At 54.0% G+C, this 18023-nt stretch overlaps 2 protein-coding genes across 5 annotated transcripts in view; both read left to right on the forward strand.

The window, feature by feature from the left end:
• Positions 1–4012: 4012 nt before the first annotated feature.
• CHRNG (cholinergic receptor nicotinic gamma subunit) lies at positions 4013–10111 on the forward strand. Its single transcript, XM_049889026.1, has 12 exons — positions 4013–4067; positions 4244–4383; positions 4519–4563; positions 4747–4856; positions 5587–5742; positions 7070–7167; positions 7657–7857; positions 8034–8148; positions 8441–8555; positions 9136–9346; positions 9549–9682; positions 9938–10111. Exons 1-12 carry the CDS (start codon positions 4013–4015, stop codon positions 10109–10111), a joined length of 1554 nt encoding a protein of 517 aa, XP_049744983.1.
• Positions 10112–12218: 2107 nt separating this feature from the next.
• The window catches only part of EIF4E2 (eukaryotic translation initiation factor 4E family member 2), a 35307-nt gene continuing 29502 nt past the window's right edge, over positions 12219–18023 (forward strand). For all 4 annotated transcript variants that reach the window (XM_049888459.1, XM_049888460.1, XM_049888458.1 and 1 more), the window contains exon 1: positions 12219–12326. In XM_049888459.1, coding sequence (XP_049744416.1) covers positions 12307–12326 — 20 coding nt within the window. In that variant the 5' untranslated portion in view covers positions 12219–12306. The remainder of the gene's footprint in view (positions 12327–18023) is intronic.

The following is an 18023-nucleotide window of genomic DNA, read 5'->3' on the forward strand; positions in this document are numbered from 1 at the left end:
CAGTCAGTGGTGGTAGCTGGGCACCATCTAGATGTGCTGGACTCAGTCTGGTGGAGGCTGTTGTGTCTTTGGTTTTCCTCATTCTCCTTGTTCCAGACAAAATGAGACCAGTGGAGTATCTTAGATGGCCTCTCACAAGCTTTTAAGACCCCAGGCTTTACTCACCAAAGTAGAATGTAGAACATTTTCTTAATAAACTATGTTGAGCTAGTTTTTCCCCAAGACCATGGTCCCCACAGCCCTCAGCCCAGCAATTTGGTCCCTCAGGGAGTTTGGATTTGTCTGTGGGGCTTGTATGAACTTGCTTTGGACAGTTGTGCTGACTTCCCCAGTATTGTGTACTTTATTACCCTGCACAGAGGGTGAGATTTTTAATCTTTACCTGTAACTGAGGGAAAGGAAAATCCAGTCAAAAAGAAAACTGACTCTAGTTGCTTCTGTCTTGCAGTATGAACTGCTGACAATCTCCAGAGTACCAATCTTTAATTTTTTTCCTCTGAAAGGGACCAGCTTGGACTCAGCTATCAGATGAGCAGAAAGTCCAGGACCTCCCCAGAACCACCATAAACTCTGAGAGGGACCCTATCTGTTGCATAGAGATGAGGAAAAAAACAAGAAAACAACCCCATGTGTGCCAGAGTAGAACTGCACTCCATCGGGTTATCAATGGCTGATTTTTTGGAAGTAGATCACCAGGCCTCTCTTCTGAGGTGCCCCTGGGTGGACTTGAACTCAGTTAGCAGTCAAGTACATTAATCGTTGTGCCACCCAGGGACAGAGAAGAGGCCTGAATCCAGGTCTCTTGGCCATTGTTGTTGGTTCTCTCTGCCACACAGTGGCGCTGTTGGCAGCAGGTCTTACACAGTCTGACCACCAGGTGAATCCTCGGTTGTGTCAGGCCTTGCTCAGGTGGCTGTGAACCTTCCAGAGATGACAACCCCAAAATGTCATGCCCAACCAAGGGGGCCTCTTATCCAGGTTCTGAGTCACAGCAGTTTCCATTCCAAGGTGGTAAGTTAGGACTGGTCCACTCTTTGATAGACTTGGAACTTTTATCTCCTTCCCTCCCCAGAAAATCACTCCCACAAGGGCCAGCTTCCCATGAAACCAAAGGGTGTCCCTACAGACTACCCAGGCCTTTGGGGCTACCCACCCTTCTTTCAAAGGGCAGTGAATCAGCTAGGAATGCATTGGGCTGCAAGGAACAGAAAACCTAATGAACTGTGGCTTAAACAAAAAGTTCCTTTTTCTCACATAATAAGAAGTCAGGAGGCAGTGGTTGCCATATTGGCTCAGCTGTCCAACAAAGCTATTAGGGACCCAGGCCCTTCGATATCTGCCCAGTCCTTCCTCCTTAGTTTTTGTCCTCATGCTTGTTACTTCCAGGTTGCAAGATGACTGCCACAGCTCCACACTTCATGTGAACATTCAAGGTAGGAAAGGAGCCAGCCATTTCTGACCCCTGTCTTCAGGAAGTAAAAGCTTTCCCATGAAGTCTCTCAGCCAACTTCCTATCGGTCAAAACATTATCCCAGGACTACGCTTACCCCCAAGGGAGCCTGGGAAATGAATATTTCGCTTTTCCAGCCTGTGCAGTAAAATAAAAAAAAGGAGGTGGCAAAGGAGAAGTAGTTGTTAGACAATGAATGGTGTCTTCATAAGATTCTATCTTAATGGACCCTGTATCCCTAGCCCCTCCAGGGAGGAGGAGACTGCTCCAAAGATGACAGGCCTTCCTAAGAACTACTAGGAGACTTCTCTGCCCTCTCTCCCCAGAGCAGAGAGAAGGCAGAAAACAGGAGTGTAAATCTTCACACATAAGGGAGGCTGCATAATTCACACCAAAAGGGAAATCAATCTCCATTGTCTTCTTTTCCCTCACGGAGACTTGTGGGGAAGGTAAAAGGAAAAGTCAGAAATTTCCAACCTCCTATGTCCCAGGGTTGGGGGCGGGGGATATAGGCGGTTGGAGTAGATGGTCCTCGTTAGCAGAGACCATGGGTGAGTCTTTGGGGGAGGTGTGGGCTTAGAGGGGAGTGGAGAGGTGGAGAGAGATTGCTCTGCAAAGCAGGTAAGGGAATTGAGTCTGGAGGTGCCACTGGATGGCCAAGTGGGGAGGCAAGGAGTCTTGGAGGTGACTTGGAAGTGAGGAGCCATTGGCTTTGTAAACTCCAGGGAAAGGTGGCTTCCCACATAGCTGGGTGGTGAGAGTGCAGCTGGGAGGGGGGGCACAGACCAGGACTGAGGCCTGCAGAGGAGGCGCCCTGGATTAACGGTGGAAGCAGGATCAAAGGCAGGGATGACTGGGGGGGCAGGTCCTGCCACTATCACCCCACCCCATGAAATCCTGTCAAGGACAGGAGGGACTTGTGGCCCCTCTCCGGGGGCTAGTATCACAGCCAGCTCCATTTGGGTTTCCAGGGGAAGGGAACCTTGGCAACTTCCCGTTTACAGGCATACACTGTAATGTCGTTCATTTGGGGGGAGGGACCCTCCAGTCCTCGGAGGCCCCCAGTGCCCTGGATGCCAGAGGCAGCTCCACAGGTCGATAACACATATGGGACCTGGGTTTTCTGTCTTGCCCACATACTGGGACAGGCTGACCTGTCTGCTTGGAGTAGATGGTTCCAGGGCAGGTGGCTCGAGCCCATGTCTGCAGCTGGCAGCAAGGCTTCTGGCTCCCAGAGCCAGCCTCGGCCACACCCTCCTGCTGATCACAAACTACAAAGGAACGAGCCTGATTTCTGGTCCTGCCTTTCCTTGCTAGGTCCCCCGTGTGCCTCTCTGGGGTCCACACCTCAGCTTTTGCCCACCTGCCCCGTTGACTGCACCTCCCAAGGGCTCAGGCTTATCTGGTCCCCATGGTCCAGCCCTGTTTGCCACACATGGTGGGGGGGCTAGATAAGTGTCTGTTGGGGGAGCCCCCACAGGCTGCCCTACTTACAAGAGGCTGAGTTCTAGATCTTTCTCAGCCCCCCACTTCTAAGCTTACCAGTCCTATGTCCCATTCCTGAGGCACTGGGGAGGGCTCTGATCCGGTGCCCTAGTTCTTTTTCAGGTGTGTTATAGATTGAATTGTGAACATGTTGAATCCTAACCCCAGTACCTGTGAATGTGGCCCTGTTTGGAATTAGAGGCTTTTTGGTTATGTTAGTGAGGCCATACCAGAGTAGGGTGGGTCCTAAACCTAATCACTTTTGAGTGGTGTCTTGTAAAAGGAAAACAGACACAGAGAGACACAGAGACGGGGGAAGAGACCCTGTGAGGAACCATCTGCAAGCCAAGGAACACCAAGGAATGCTCCAGGCTACTGACAATGAAGGACCCTCCCCCAGAGCCAATGCCCTGATTTGGACTTCTATCCTTCAAAACTGTGAGACAGTAAATTCCCGTTCTTCAGAGCACCCACTTGTGGTATTTTTGTTACAGCAGCACTAGGAGATGAAGACAAGGTGTGAACGCTCAATGGAGCAAACGTATCCCCTCCTGGCTGCCCCCTGACCCCCTAGAGTCTTGGCTCAATAAAGCAACCCATGACGATGTCAGGTTGGTGGGAAGTGTTCAGAGTCCTCGTGACAAAGACACGCATGTATAAAACATGTCTATCAAACAGCCCTCAGCCCTTCACAGATCCCAGCTCCCTGGAGGGCAAGAGGCTGGCACTGGGATCATGGCCCTGCCCCCTGTCCCACAGCCATCTGTCCCTGGCTGTGTCCTTAATCCCCAGCTCGAAAATGAACATAGGCCTGGGGCAAAGGGTCTGAGAGTGGGGATGGAGGTGGCCTGTCTCTGTTGGGGCCAAGGGGCCCCTCTCCCCTCCCAGCCCAGGTAACCTGAGCCCAGCATTGTGTCCACCCTGGAACAGCTGACAATGCTGTGGTCAGACAGCTGGTGGGGCCAGGCCAGGCTGGCGGGAGGCTGGGTGGGAGTGGGGATTGTGTCACATGAGCCCTGGATCCAGAGACCTTGGGAGCTGCCATCCCGTACTGCCACTGCTGAGAGCTGAGGCACCATGCATGGGGGGCCAGGGCCACTGCTCTTCCTGCTGCTGCTGGCTGGTTGTCTGGGTGTGGACACAGGAGACCACGGGTTGGGGGGCTGGAGCAGGGGTCCAAAACTCAGAGGACAGGTTGTATCTGGAGGGCTCCTGGGCCTGCCCTCACCCCAGCCCCCTGCTTCTCCATGGCTCCCCCTCATGTCTACCTCGAAGCCTCCTTGCCCTGCTCACTGCTGTCTGTTGCAGGAGCTCAGGGTCGGAACCAGGAGGAGCGCCTGCTGGCAGACCTGATGCGCAACTACAACCCCCACCTGCGGCCTGCTGAGCGCGAAGCGGACGTGGTCAACGTCAGCCTGAAGCTCACCCTCACCAACCTCATCTCCCTGGTGAGCCCTGGCCTGGACAGAGGAGGGCCTGCTGTGGAGGGGAAGGGGCCATACCAGCAGTGGTGGGGTGGGGGCCTCCTGGCCTCATGGCGGCCTGTAGAAACTGACACTTAGCACTCCATTCTGCACCCCCAGAATGAGCGCGAGGAGGCCCTCACCACCAATGTCTGGATAGAGATGGTAAGAGGTCTGCCGCCCTGTTTCCTGCTATCAGGGCCCCACCCCAGCTCCCCATAAGGCCTCTTGAGAGCCCATCCCCCTCCCTGCCTCTGCTGTCCGGCCTGGGCTGGCCTCCCTTTGCATTCTTGGGGTGTGGGGCAGCAGACAGCAGAGGCCCGGAATCTCCTCCCCTGCTCCCTACAGCAGTGGTGTGACTACCGCCTGCGCTGGGACCCGCAAGACTATGAGGGCCTGTGGGTGCTACGGGTGCCATCCACCATGGTGTGGCAGCCAGATGTCGTGCTGGAGAACAAGTGAGGAGGGGGCAGGCACGGTGGGGCAAAAGGACACAGGGGTTGGGGACAGTAGAAGAAGGGGCCTGGGAAAGTTCTAGATGGTGCAGGCACATGGTAGGGGCCTGGCCTCTGACCCTAGGGCCAGCAGACCTGGTTCTAGACCAGGCTCCATCACCTCTGAGCTGGTCAGCTGGGGGTTACTTCTGATCCTGAGGCTGTCCCCTCAGTTACCATAAGCAGGGGAAAACAGTGACATGTATAGAAAGGCTGTGAGGAGTCAACCAGACAGGCACATTTCAAGAGCTTAACAGATGTTATCCATTGCCTTCCAGTCGATCCCACAGGACAGAGTAGAACTGCCCCACAGGGTTTCCAAAGAGCTGCTGGTGGATTCAAGCTGCTGACCTTTAGGTTAGCAGCCGAGCTCTTACCCGTTGCACTAAGGCTGCCTTGCAACACCAGGGCTCCTAACAGATGTTAGCTGCCATTATTACCATTGTTGTTATTATTAAGGAGGTTAGAAGGCAGGGCCTGAGGAAGCCTGTCTGGGGTGGGGGTGGCAGGGAGATCTGGGGGATGTAGTGGTTCTTGCCAGGTGGGGACCAGCCAGGGGCATGGCAGGCTGGGTGGGGGGGTGGCATCCTCTGGCCCCCACCCACACTGGCAGAGAGCTGGTTTGGGGTGCAGGGTCTCAGCCAGGGCTGGCCAGGTCTGAGCCCCAGCCCTGTGGCCTGCCCTGTGCCTACAGCGTGGACGGTGTGTTTGAGGTGGCCCTCTACTGCAACGTGCTTGTGTCCCCTGATGGCTGTATCTACTGGCTGCCGCCTGCCATCTTCCGCTCCTCCTGCCCCATCTCTGTCACCTACTTCCCCTTCGACTGGCAGAACTGCTCCCTCGTCTTCCAGTGAGGCTATTTATGGGGGGAGGAGGGGCAGAGGGGAGTCCCTGGGTAGCACAAACAGTTAAACTCTCAATGACTAGCCAAAAGGTTGTCAGTTCAAACCCACCCAGAGGCACCTCAGAAAAAAGCCCTGGTGACCTGCTTCCGAAAAGTCGCAGCCTTGAAAACCCTGTGGAGATAGGCTCTACTCACACACCTGAGGTCACCATGAGTCAGGATTGACTTGATGGCAACTGAGTTTCTTTGGGGGGGGGCGGGGCATGTAAAGGAGGTCAGCCTGGAGTTGAGCCTGAGTTGGGGGGGATTAGCGAGCTGCTTTAAGAGGGGCCTGGGCGGGTGTGGCGGAGCCCTGGCCAGTAGCGGATAGGTGAGGCTTCTGGCCTCTGCTTGGTCACCACCTCCTCAGGGCTTCCGTGCCATCTCAGGCAGAGACACCTGAATGTGCCCCCGTCCCCTCACTCATCCTCATTCACTGCCTCAGTTTCCCTGCCTGTGCCCAAGGAAAGAAATTCATGTCTGGGGTGGGTGAGAAGGTATACACATGCACACAGCTTACATGTGTGCACACACGTGTGCTAGCACACTCAAGACCACTACACACTCACAGGTAGGGCGCTGTCTTGCGAGTGATGAGGAATCAGGGCCTGAAGCCCGTGTGTGTGACCTAAGCCACACCGGGGGGAGGAATGGGTCTCTGGGTCTCATTTTCCCCCTTCACAAATGTGGGAAGGGGATCGGGTGACCTGGGTGGCACAGATAGCTAAGCATTCCACTGGAGCCAAAAGGTTGGTAGTTTGGACTCACCCAAAGGTGCTCAGAAGAAAAGCCTGGCAGATCTGCTTCCAAAAGGTCACAGCCTTGAAAACCCTGTGGAGCACAGTTCTGCTCGGCCACACATGGGGTCACCATGAGTCAGAACCAACTCAATGGCAACTAGCAACAACAGTCTTTGACAAAGAGAACTTCTTGGAGGGAGACCCCTTCAATAAACTGGCTGAGAGCTGCCCTTTTGGTAGGAGTTTATTTCCTACGTTCTCACTGGGGGCCCCTCCTGCCTGGGTGGCAGCTGGAGAAATGACAGCAGCTGGATGAACACAGGGTGGTCCTGTGCTCTTGGATGCCAGGCAGGGGCCCCCCAACTCACACAACCCCCAGAGAGCCCCAGGTCCCTTCCACGACACGGCCGGGAGGTTCTGGGGCAAATTCAGAAGCGCGGGACTGCAATTTTGGAGGCAAAAGTGCCCACAGTTGCCCTTCCAGTGGCCGCCTCTGTGAGCTCATGGGGCGTCTCCACACCCAAAAACTTACCCTCCTCCCTACCAACTCCCAGGTCCCAGACCTACAGCACCACCGAGATCAATTTACAGCTGAGCCAGGAGGATGGTCAGACTATTGAGTGGATTTTCATTGACCCCGAGGCCTTCACAGGTAACCTGCACCCTGGGCTCTTGGAGCAGCCTCACCCAGGGCCCTCTGGGACCCGGTTGGAGGACCAGGGCCAGACCAAACCTTACTGACAAGATTGAACCCCTTTCCCTGTAACCCAAAAGAAAAACTACAGTAAACCCTGGGTGGTACAAATGGTTAGGTGCTGAACTACTAGCTGAAAGGTTGGCAGTTCAGACTCTCCCAGTTGCCCACAGGAAGAAAGGCCTGGTGATTTGCTCCTGAAAGGTCACAGCCTTGGAAGCTCCATGAGGCAGCTTTGCTCTAGCACACATGCGGTTGCCATGAGTCACAGTCGGCAGTAGCCAACAACAAACTGTGAAATAACGTTTTTGAAAAAATCTGACCATGAGGTTTTCCTCATGAGAGTTACTTCATTTTTGGGGGGATCAAATATCCAATCTCCTGGCCCCTTGTCCATCCCTCCATGGTGCTCCCCACCCTCCCTGTGCCCACCCCTCCTGCCCACAGAGAACGGGGAGTGGGCCATCCGGCACCGGCCGGCCAAGATGCTGCTGGATGCAGCGGTGCCAGCCGAGGAGGCGGGCCACCAAAAGGTGGCGTTCTACCTGCTCATTCAGCGGAAGCCCCTCTTCTACGTCATCAACATCATTGCTCCCTGTGTGCTCATCTCCTCTGTGGCCATCCTCATTTACTTCCTGCCTGCCAAGGGTACCTGGAGCCTGGGGGCGGGAACCATGTCCCCATCAGCAGCGCAGGGGACAACTGGGTGGCTGGAGGGGCGTACAACCCAGGACCAGACAGTGGGCTCCTCTGTGGGCGGGGAGAGAGGTGCCCAGAGTGGGGAGATTGAGACCTGCTCTGAGTAGCCTCTCGATTGTGGGCAGCGGGTGGCCAGAAGTGTACTGTCGCCATCAACGTGCTCCTGGCCCAGACAGTCTTCCTCTTCCTGGTGGCCAGGAAGGTGCCCGAGACTTCCCAGGCGGTGCCACTCATCAGCAAGTATGGCTGTCCTCACGCCTGCCTGCCCACCTGCCCACCTTCTCCCCTCCCTCCTGGGGGACTCCTAGTACTGCCCACCTGCTGGCCCCCCACCCCTACCATCCTCAGTGCCAGCCCCCCACCCCCCACCATCCTTAGTGCCACCCCCTACACCCCACCATTCTCAGGGCCAGCCCCTCACCCCCCACCACCCTCAGTGCCAGCCCCTCACCCCAGGGGACCTAAAGGGTGGGGGTGGCATCAGGGAATGGGGGTGGCTAAAGGCCGACCTGGCCTCCCCCCCCCACTACAGGTACCTGACCTTCCTCCTGGTGGTGACCATCCTCATTGTCGTCAATGCCGTGGTCGTGCTCAACGTGTCCTTGCGGTCCCCACACACGCACTCCATGGCCCGAGGGGTCCGCAAGGCAAGGCCCCTCTCTGTCCCCCCACCATCCTCTCACCTGCTGCACGTACGCACATGCCCCCTCGGCAGCAAACCTGCCCTCCGCACTTAAGGCATTTGCCAGGATGGATGAACAATAATGTCGGGGGCTTCCTATGGGCTGGGCACCATGCTAAGCACTTAACACACGTTAACTTATTTCACCTTCATAAAAACCCTGTGAAGTGGACATTATCATCATCTCCACTTTACAGATGAGGAAACTGAGGCACGGAGAGGGTGAGTAGCCTGCCCAAAGTCCCAGGGCTGGAAATTGGAGGAGCCATTCTTTTTACATATCCTTCCCCTGCCCCCAGGCCCCCCCAGACAAGCTGGGTCAGAACAGCAGGTGGGGCCCTAGTGATTATGATGTGCATAAAAGTATGGGGACCCAGCTCAGTGTCTGGCACAGAGGAGCCCAGCTGGACCCAGCCACTGCCCCCAACCTGCTGCCCCCGGAGCCCCTGGCAGCACGAGCCTTCCATGCCAGCCTCCAGCAGGGCCAAACACGGGGCCTGCTGGCTGTCTAAGCTAAGCCACCCTGATCACACCCCCACCCCCAGGTGTTCCTGCGGCTCCTGCCCCAGCTGCTGCGGATGCATGTGCGCCCGCTGGCCCCGGCGGTGCAGGATGCCCGGCCCCGCCTACGGAATGGCTTCTCTGGGTGGTCTGTCACAGCCGGGGAGGAGGTGGCCCTGTACCTGCCTCACAGCGAGCTCCTCTTCCGGCAGCGACAGCGGAACGGGCTGGTCAGGGCGGCGCTGGAGAAGCTCGGTAAGGCCGGGATGTGAGAGGACTCCACTCCGCAGGGGCTCCACAGGGAAGGGCCGGCTGTGGGCCAAAGTGCCAGGCACAGCAGATGGATGATGGGCAAGTGTCCAGGGTGGGGAGGGAGGGGCGGGGGTCCCTGGAGAGAGGCCACCTTCTCTGACTGTTTCCCCTCCATGCTACACCCAAACCTTACCCTCTTTATCAGAGAAAGGTCCGGAGCCGGGGCAGAGCCAGGAGCTCTGTGGCAGCCTGAAGCAGGCCGCCCCGGCCATACAGGCTTGTGTTGAAGCCTGCAACCTCATTGCCCGCGCCCGCCATCAGCAGAGTCACTTTGACAATGTGAGCCAGGGGAAGTAGAGGCATGGGGCCTCGGACTGGGGTGGGGATGGGATAAGGTGGGGCAGTGGGTGGAAAAAGTGGAGTTGAGGTGGAACATCCAGGCCTGGAACCATGGAGAAGCCAGGTTGGGGCGTGACGCAGGCGGAAGGGTCCCAGGAAATGGAGAATGCAGGCCTGAAGCCCAAGGATGGTAGAAGGATCCAGGGCAGGTTCGGTACCACCGTGGGTCATCCGCACCCTGCCTCCGGCCCTCAGGGGAACGAGGAGTGGCTCCTGGTGGGCCGCGTGCTGGACCGTGTCTGTTTCCTGGCCATGCTTTCCCTCTTCATCTGCGGCACGGCTGGCATCTTCCTCATGGCCCACTACAACCAGGTGCCTGCCCTACCATTCCCCGGAGACCCCCGCCCCTACCTGCCCTCACCTGACTGAGCCCACCAACCACTGCTGGGCACGGAGGGTTCCTGGCCACGGCTGTGCTGAGTCTTAGCAGCTGTGTTCTATTCTGCTGAGGTCATGAGCGTGCTCTCTGGAAGGTGCCCTTCAGGGCAGTGGGAGCCAAATAAAGAGACAGAGCTGGAGTCTGGAGTGGTTGGGGATGGGTGGTAGGTAGGGGTGCTGTTGGGGTCAGCATCCATGTGGCATCGGCAACCCATCCCTCCACTGAGCACCCTCCCCTCATCCCAGCACAGCAGTATCAACTCCCATCTATTTTGAGGCCCTAAGGGCTCTGTTTTGTATGACACCCCCAACTCAGTAAGGTCCTACCCTCCAGGCCTGGGCCTGGCAGCCCTTTTTTGAGTTCCCCACAGGCTCCTGATGGAGGGGTGTCAAGAGAGATGATGTGAAGAGTAGTGACAGCCCACTCCAGCTGGCGTTTTCCTCTCCTACCATCTGGGCGCGGCAGCTCCCCATACTCACCAGCACCTTCCCAGTCACATGCACTTTTTGCCATTGATCACAAAAGATTTCTTGAGTTTTATTATCCTTTTTCATTGTTGAGAGGCGAGCTCCTCACAGCATCATGAACAAGCAAGAGTCACTCTTCCTCAATGTTTCGAATGTACAAATTGGGGCCCAGAGTAAGAGGTGCTTCCCAGAACTCTGGTGGTTACACAAGGTGTAGAGTCCAGAATTGCCAACTCTCTGCCCCAATCTCGGACACTCTTAAGAATGCTTCTACAGCTTGGAAAACGGGACCCTTCTTCCCTTTCTTCTCAAAGGCTGGGTGTTTGCATTGGTCCCAAAGAGTGGTTAATTCAGGGTGGAGCCAGCCAGGCAGGAAGGCTTGGAGTTAACGGGAGCCTTTTTGCCTCCCAGGATGGGTCCCTGAGCTGCCTCCCTTAGCCCCATTTACCGGGAAATAAGGTGACCAACTGAGGTCTTCTTATGGGGGAGGCAAGGTCCTGGTTTGAGAGTATAGTTGGGACCTTGGGCATGTCACTTCCATCCTGGAGCCTGTCTCCTCATCTGTAATATAGGCACAGATGTCAGTTCCTATCTTCCCTCACTACAACCGCAGGCTCAAAGGTGTGGGTGAGGGTGATTGAAAAATGTAAAAACGCCACGTAAAAGCCTGGAAGTGAGACACGGGGGCCAGGGGAGGGAAGACCCTGGAAATGACACCCATTCCAGGGTTGCTGGCTTTAGGGCTCAGTCACCAGCAGAGGCATTTCATCTACTCCTGTGTATGAGTGCACCCTCCTGCCGAGTGGTCGCAGCGCTGGGGCCTCAGATCTGGGAGGGTTTGATGCCTGGAAGGACCATCTCTAGCCCCTTACTAGCTTTATCACCTGGAGTGAGTCTCTTAAAATTTCGAATGTCTCACAGGGCAGAGATTAGCTCAGTAGCTCCTGGCTACTGAGAATGACACAGAATAACAATAAAAAAAATTTTTTTTTTTTTTACAATAGTTACCATTTATTAAGGGTTACTTGTACCAGGCATTGATTGAGTCCAGCGCTTGACACTGGTAATCTTGTGGAATCCACACCGTAAGTGGTAGGTGCTTTAGACTCGGAAAGGTTACCAGAGATAGATACTAGGAACGCGCAGCCTGCACACAGTGATTCCAGTGATTCCAGGCGGTCGGGGTTCGAACCCATAGCGTCTCTGGGGGAGAAAGACCTCACGACCTGCTCCCGAAATGCTTACAGCCTAGGAAACCCTATGGGGCAGGTCTACTCTATCACACGGGGTCACTACGAGTCGGAATCCACTCCAGGGCACACAACGGAGTGAGTGCGGAGGCCGCGCTCTCAGCTCCGCGCGGGGCTGCCACTTTCCCCGAGACCGCTGCAGGCAGAGGCCAGGACACGCTCCCTTGGGCGACGGCTGCTTCTCAGGAGCCGAGCCGGGGGAACGACCTCGCAGGGACGGGGACAAGGACAGAACTGAGGCGGCAGCCCCGCCCCGCCCCGCCCCGCCCCGCGCCGCCGCGCCGCCGCGCCGCCGCGCCGCCGCGCAGCCGCCCTCCGCAGGCGTCCCGGGATTCCCGCCCCCCGCCGGGCCTGCGCGCCGACGTTCCGCTGCTCCCAGCGCAACCGGAAGTGGCCGGGCCCAAGGCCGAGGGACCCGGCGGAGCGGAAGTCACTCCGTGAGGCAGTGGCGACGGCGGCGGCGAGAGGATGAACAACAAGTTCGACGCGTGAGTGGCGCGCGGCGGCTCCCCCCTCCGGGGCCCCTTCCCCCAACCGTCCCCCCGCGCCCTCGCCCGCCGGCCCCGGCGCAAACTCGGCCGCTCCGGCCTCCCTCCGGGCTGGGGTGCGGGCCGGCCGGGCCCAGGCGGCAGGCGGGGAGGGGGCGGGGGGCGCGAGGTGCAGGCTCCTGGGGACCCCAGGGCTGTCCGAGCCGAGGGCGAAGCGCGGGAGCCGGCCGTGCCGCCGGGAAGTAGGTCTTCGGAGGCCCCGCCCCGGTGGGCGCGGGTCGCCGGCGGCGTGGAGGGTGGAGACCTCGGCGGTGTGGGTGTTTTCTGCAGCCTTGCCGCCCGGCCTCGGAATCCAGCTTTCTCCCTAAACTCGATCTGTGGCTCGGGCTGGTCACCTCTCTTCTCTGAGCCTCAGTTTTCTCATCTGCAAAGTGGGGATGGTGACAGAGCCTGTCTCGTAGGGTTTTATAGATGCAGCGAGGTGATGTGGCTGCAGCGGTCTGCACAGTGGCTGCCCAGTTACAGAATTGTCATCGCCTTCCTGAGACGACTTCTACTTCCTCTCTCCTGCCCCTCCCATTCCCTTCTTCCAACACTCTTGCCAAGAGCTGGTCAGTTTCTTGCCCAACTGGTATACCAGGTCATTGCCCTCCTCCGCGCTGGTATAGATGCCACCACTGCTAGTTCCGGTCTCGTACAATTTGGAGGTGCAGAGAGGAAATCCAAAAATAGTGTATATTTAGGTAGATTATGTTCTCATCTCTTTTCTAATAGTCTTGTAAATCTAGTGAATCACTCTCCCCCATCTGGAGGCTAGGTTTCCAGTCCCAGATCTACCAGCAGTTTGACAGGAGGCACGTTACCCTCTCTCCAGCCGTCGTTGCCCAAACCAGTCAGTGGTTGGTGTCTTGCTGTCTCACTGGGGTGTGATAAGGATTAAATCACACTCAGCCAGGCTTACAGGTGCTTTGTGAATTGCTAGATGTTGTTAGTTGCCCTCGAGTTGGCTCCTGCTCCTTGTGTATAACAGAACCGTACGTTGTCTGACCCGGTACCATCTTCACAACCGTTGCTGTGTTTGAGCCCACTGAGACTCTGCGGCCACGGGTTTAGTTTAGAATTGCTAAATAGTGAGATATAAATGTTCAGCGGACTTAGTTTAGGTTGTGACCTGCTGTTGCGAATGTGAAGTTGGCGTTTTTCTGATACGGTGAGAGCTAGTGTGCAGATGCAGGGGGTGCTGGATTTCCAACGCTCCAGGCGGCCCCTAGGAATACTCCCTCGTTGCTCAGAGGTCTCTACTACTTGAGAAGGTCTTTGGGAGACCACTTCTCCAGCCTGCAGCTGAGCCCATCCTTATACCCTGTACCCCCCCATCCCCAGTCATGAGCCTGGCAACACATACTTCCAGATTTAAGCTCAGTGGAGCTTTCTGCAATCCTATACTCCTTCCTCAGTAGAATAAATCAGAATTTCATCTTAAGGAGGTACTTTTTGGGTCGTTTGGCCCAATCCTACCCAAATTAGTAAGCTAATTTAAGAAGAGTAGTAATGGTATCTTGCTAGACCCTTTCCACGTATTCTCTTCCTCTTAAGAACCCTGCAAAGGGAATGTTGTTACCTCCTTTTACAGATAAGGGAAATGAGGCTCTCTGAGGTTGAGTAACTTGCCCAACACATCAGATAAGGGCCACAGGGTGGGATGCAAACTCAGGTTTGTTTTTTAATGTTGGTTCAAGCACTCTGTTGACAAAAAACTAACCTGGGTCATTTTTAATTTGTTTTAATTATTAACTATTCCTCATACTGAGCCAGAATTTTAAAACATTTGTTCTCTATACAGGAAAAAAAAAAGAACTTTTTTTTGAAATTAGCAGTCAAAAACAGCACCCTGCCCCAGCTTTGTTTTTGCTTTTTCATGCAAAAATTCTGCAGTTTTTAGACCATTCGTCTATCTTTTGCAGTCTGTACTGCACTGTTCCTAAGAGCAGGTTCCAGCTTGCTGGAAGTCTGGTACCGGGAGCTGAGTACAGGAGTGTAATCTGATGGGCGCTGTACGTCTATGAAGATAACCTAAAGTTGTAATTGCTGGTTTTTTTTTTTTTTTTGGTAGACCCGTCAAGTTGTTAACTTCCATCTCATTAACATGTGAAACCCATCACCTGCATTCACAAGGACTACAGTCCCAACTGCCATGAGTTTTGTCCCTATCCTACATCCTTATGTTAGTTTTGGCCCATTTTGATTCTTGTCTGATCCACTTACGTGGCACTTACCTACACTACCTTGTAATGTTTGATTTTAAAAATCCATTCATTAAACAGATGTTTGTTTTGTGCCACTGTCTAACGCTGGAGATACAAAGGTGAATTAGGTGGAGCTCCTACCCTCAAGGAATGGGTCTAGTCCTAGAGTGCGAGGAGATACCTGGGCAGAAGCCAGGTGAGCTAATGAGGTGCCACGCAGTCTGGACAGCCTCAGAGGTATTAATTGCCTGCTTGAGTCTAGGGAGCAGTGAGTTTTCAGTTTGGATTGTATCTTGGCTCAAATCCAGCTTCATGCTGGGAAGATTAGCCGCTGGAAGAGAGGATGCAAATAACCTTCCTTAAGAGTTTTTTTTTTTTTTTTTTAAGAGTAGGCTCAGAGGCAGGGGATTGGTTAGCTCCACCCTCAAGAAATAAAAGCACAAGATGCAGGCCTGTTAGGTTTCCATTTACATCCCAGAAGGGAGATGTGGTCCAGGAATCGCAGTAGCATTGTTTCTTCTCTGAGATCATTATGATCTTTATTTTCGTTACTCCTTTTCTGTTTCCTAGTGGTGATTAGCAGCAAAGTCACTAAAAAGAAAGGCACTTCAGTGCTTTGCATTGAAGCTAGCAAGTACAGGGACTGCTGGGGTGACTATGCCCCTCTTCAACAAAGATTTAAAAGAAGGGAGCCGCAGAGTATAAGGTGGGAGTTGGGAGCTAAGGTGAGAGGAAAATAGTTTGAGTTGTTGGGGTGGTCCTAAAGAGAGCTGCTTTGGGCTGAAGCAGTAGCGACAGAAAACTGGCCATGTAGAATAGCTGGGACAAATGCAAACATTTATACGAGGAGGCTGAGGAGGGGAAAGCCTGATTGAGCCCGAATTAGGAGAGGTAAAGGATGTTGCTGAGAGGGAGTAGCCCTCTGTCTGAGTCCTGAAGGACAGGTTAGCTGGGAAAGGGGGGCTTTCTGAGGAGAGACCACATCATGAGCGTGACGGGGTAAGAACCTGCATGTTCAGGGAATTGCAGGTGGAGTCATATGACTGGAGTGAAAAAGAGCTTTTTGGGTCAGGGCAGGAGATGATACTGGCACACGTGTGGGCAGAGTAGGGAGCAGTACGGCCAGGCCTGTACCATGCTGAGACACGAGCGCGTGTGTACTTCATATCCTCAAGTAAGGTCCTTGGGGACAGGCACTCTTTCCTGGTTATCCCTAGAAGCTGATACACATAGTAGATGCTTGGTAAATGTTAGTTTTTGATCCCAGAGGCTTTTGTACTAGCCAGGCTTCTTTGGGAAAGGAAACCAGACCAACTCAAGTTTAACCAAGGGAGCGAGTGTGTTGTAAGCACAGACAGTGATCTCACAGAAGTTCAGGGAAAGCTGAACTAAGCCAGAGCGACAAACACCAGTCTCCTCACTAATTTCTACTCATCTGTTCCATTCTCTTTCCGCCTACGGGCTTCCTCGGCTTTTGCTCGTTGGCTTTATTCCCTCATGGCGTTCCACGTCTGGGGCCCATCGTGGCTGCCCAGCCTCTGAGCCTTTGTGACCTTTCATCACCTGGAGGAAAAGCTGAGGGAGGAATCAGCCTAGATTTTTGAAGAAGGCCCCAAGGTGTGATTAATGGCCAGGTGAGGCTGCCCTTTGGTCAGGTGCCCTTCCTAGGCCTGTATCTTGGCCAGGGTGGGGATGGGGAGGTTCATGGCACAGGGCATGACCACCTCATTCAGTATATTTGACAGCTAGGGCTGTGAAATGGGCAGGGCAGTTCCACCCCGTAAAGGTTTTACATGTTGATAGGATCAATGGCAGTGGAAACTATCAACTTGACGGGTCTGCCCCAAAACATGGCTAATTTATCTGCTCTAGTATTTATTGGGAAACCCTGGTGGTTTAGTGGTTAAGTGCTACAGCTGCTAACCAAAAGGTTGGCAGTTTGAATCTACCAGGAGCTCTTTGGAAACTCTGTGGGGCAGTTCGACTCTGTCCTGCAGGGTTGCTGTGAGTCACAATTGTCTTGATGGCAACAGGTTTTTTTGGTTAGTATTTGTTGGGTCCCTTTTACAAGCATTGGAGGTTCATAACCAAAATACAAAAGACTGTACAACGCCTTTCTGTGTCTTTGTAGGGCAGTATCACCTGAGTATACTTTGAGCATTTCTAGTATCTTTCTTGAGAATTGCCTAATTCAGTCTGACTATACATGGAGTCATTAGGGCCCCAAACGTGATTGGTTTCTGAGAGGATCCGTGGTGAGTTAATGATCTAGCTCTACAACAAACAGTGTTCTCATTGTCTTCATGAACACCTGTGTATCTCTTTTTCCTAAACCCAGTGAACTTTAAGTGTACCCGAATGCCTTCAGGTAGTATCACCACTCCTTAAAGGGTAGCACTCAAGATACATTTGACTCGGTAGGTAGAAGGCAAGAAAATGTTTATTCCTTCTTTCAGGCACTTTTTATTCCTTTTCATTCAACATTTATCCAGCATCTTCCTGTCCTAGGTACCAGAGACACAGAGATGAATAAGACACTGCTCTAAGGAATCCCCCCTAGTTTAAAGGAAAAACAGATGTGGAAGGAATGGCACCTCAGGTTGAATGGGTAGTGTTTGGCACAGAAGAAAACACTCTTTGATGGTTACAAGGGTGGGGAGTGAGGGAGAGGGGTATTCACTAGTTAGATAGTACATAAGAATTATTTTAGGTGAAGGGTAGGACAACACACAGTACAGGGGAAATCAGCACAACTGGGCCAAAGCAAAAGCTAAGAAGTTTCCTGAGTACAACCAAACACTTGGAGGGACAGAGTAGCAGGGGTGGTGGTCTGGGACTGTGGTTTCAGGGGCCATCTAGGTCAGTGGGCGTAACAAAGTTTATGAAGAAAATGTTCTGCATCCCGGTTTGGCGCATCCCACTCGGGGGTTTTAAAAGCTATCACGTGGCCATCTAAGATGCATCAGTTGGTCCCAGCCTTCCTGGAGAAAAGGAGAATGAGAATACCAAAGACACAAGAAAAATATGAGCCCAAGAGACAGAAAGGGCCACATGAACCAGAGACTTCATCAGCCTGAGCCCAGAAGAACTAAATGGTTCCCGGCTGCCACCAATAACCACCCTGACAGGGAACACAACAGAGAGACCTTGATGGAGCAGGAGAAAAGTGGGATGCAGAACCCAAATTCTCGTAAAAAGACCAGACTTGGTCTGACTGAGTCTGGAGGGACCCCAGAAGACATGGCCCCCGAACACTCTTAGCCCAGAACTAAAACCATTCCTGAAGGCAACTCTTCAGACAAAGATTAGACTGGACTGTAAGATATAAAATGATACTGGTGAAGAGTATGCTTCTTGGTTGAAGTAGACACATGAGACTATGTGGGCAGCTCCTGTCTGAAGGTGAGATGAGAAGGCAGAAGGGGACAGGAGCTGGCTGAATGGACACGGG

This window comes from Elephas maximus, chromosome 6, assembly GCF_024166365.1.
Source record: "Elephas maximus indicus isolate mEleMax1 chromosome 6, mEleMax1 primary haplotype, whole genome shotgun sequence".
NCBI classification, from domain to species: Eukaryota; Metazoa; Chordata; class Mammalia; order Proboscidea; family Elephantidae; genus Elephas; species Elephas maximus.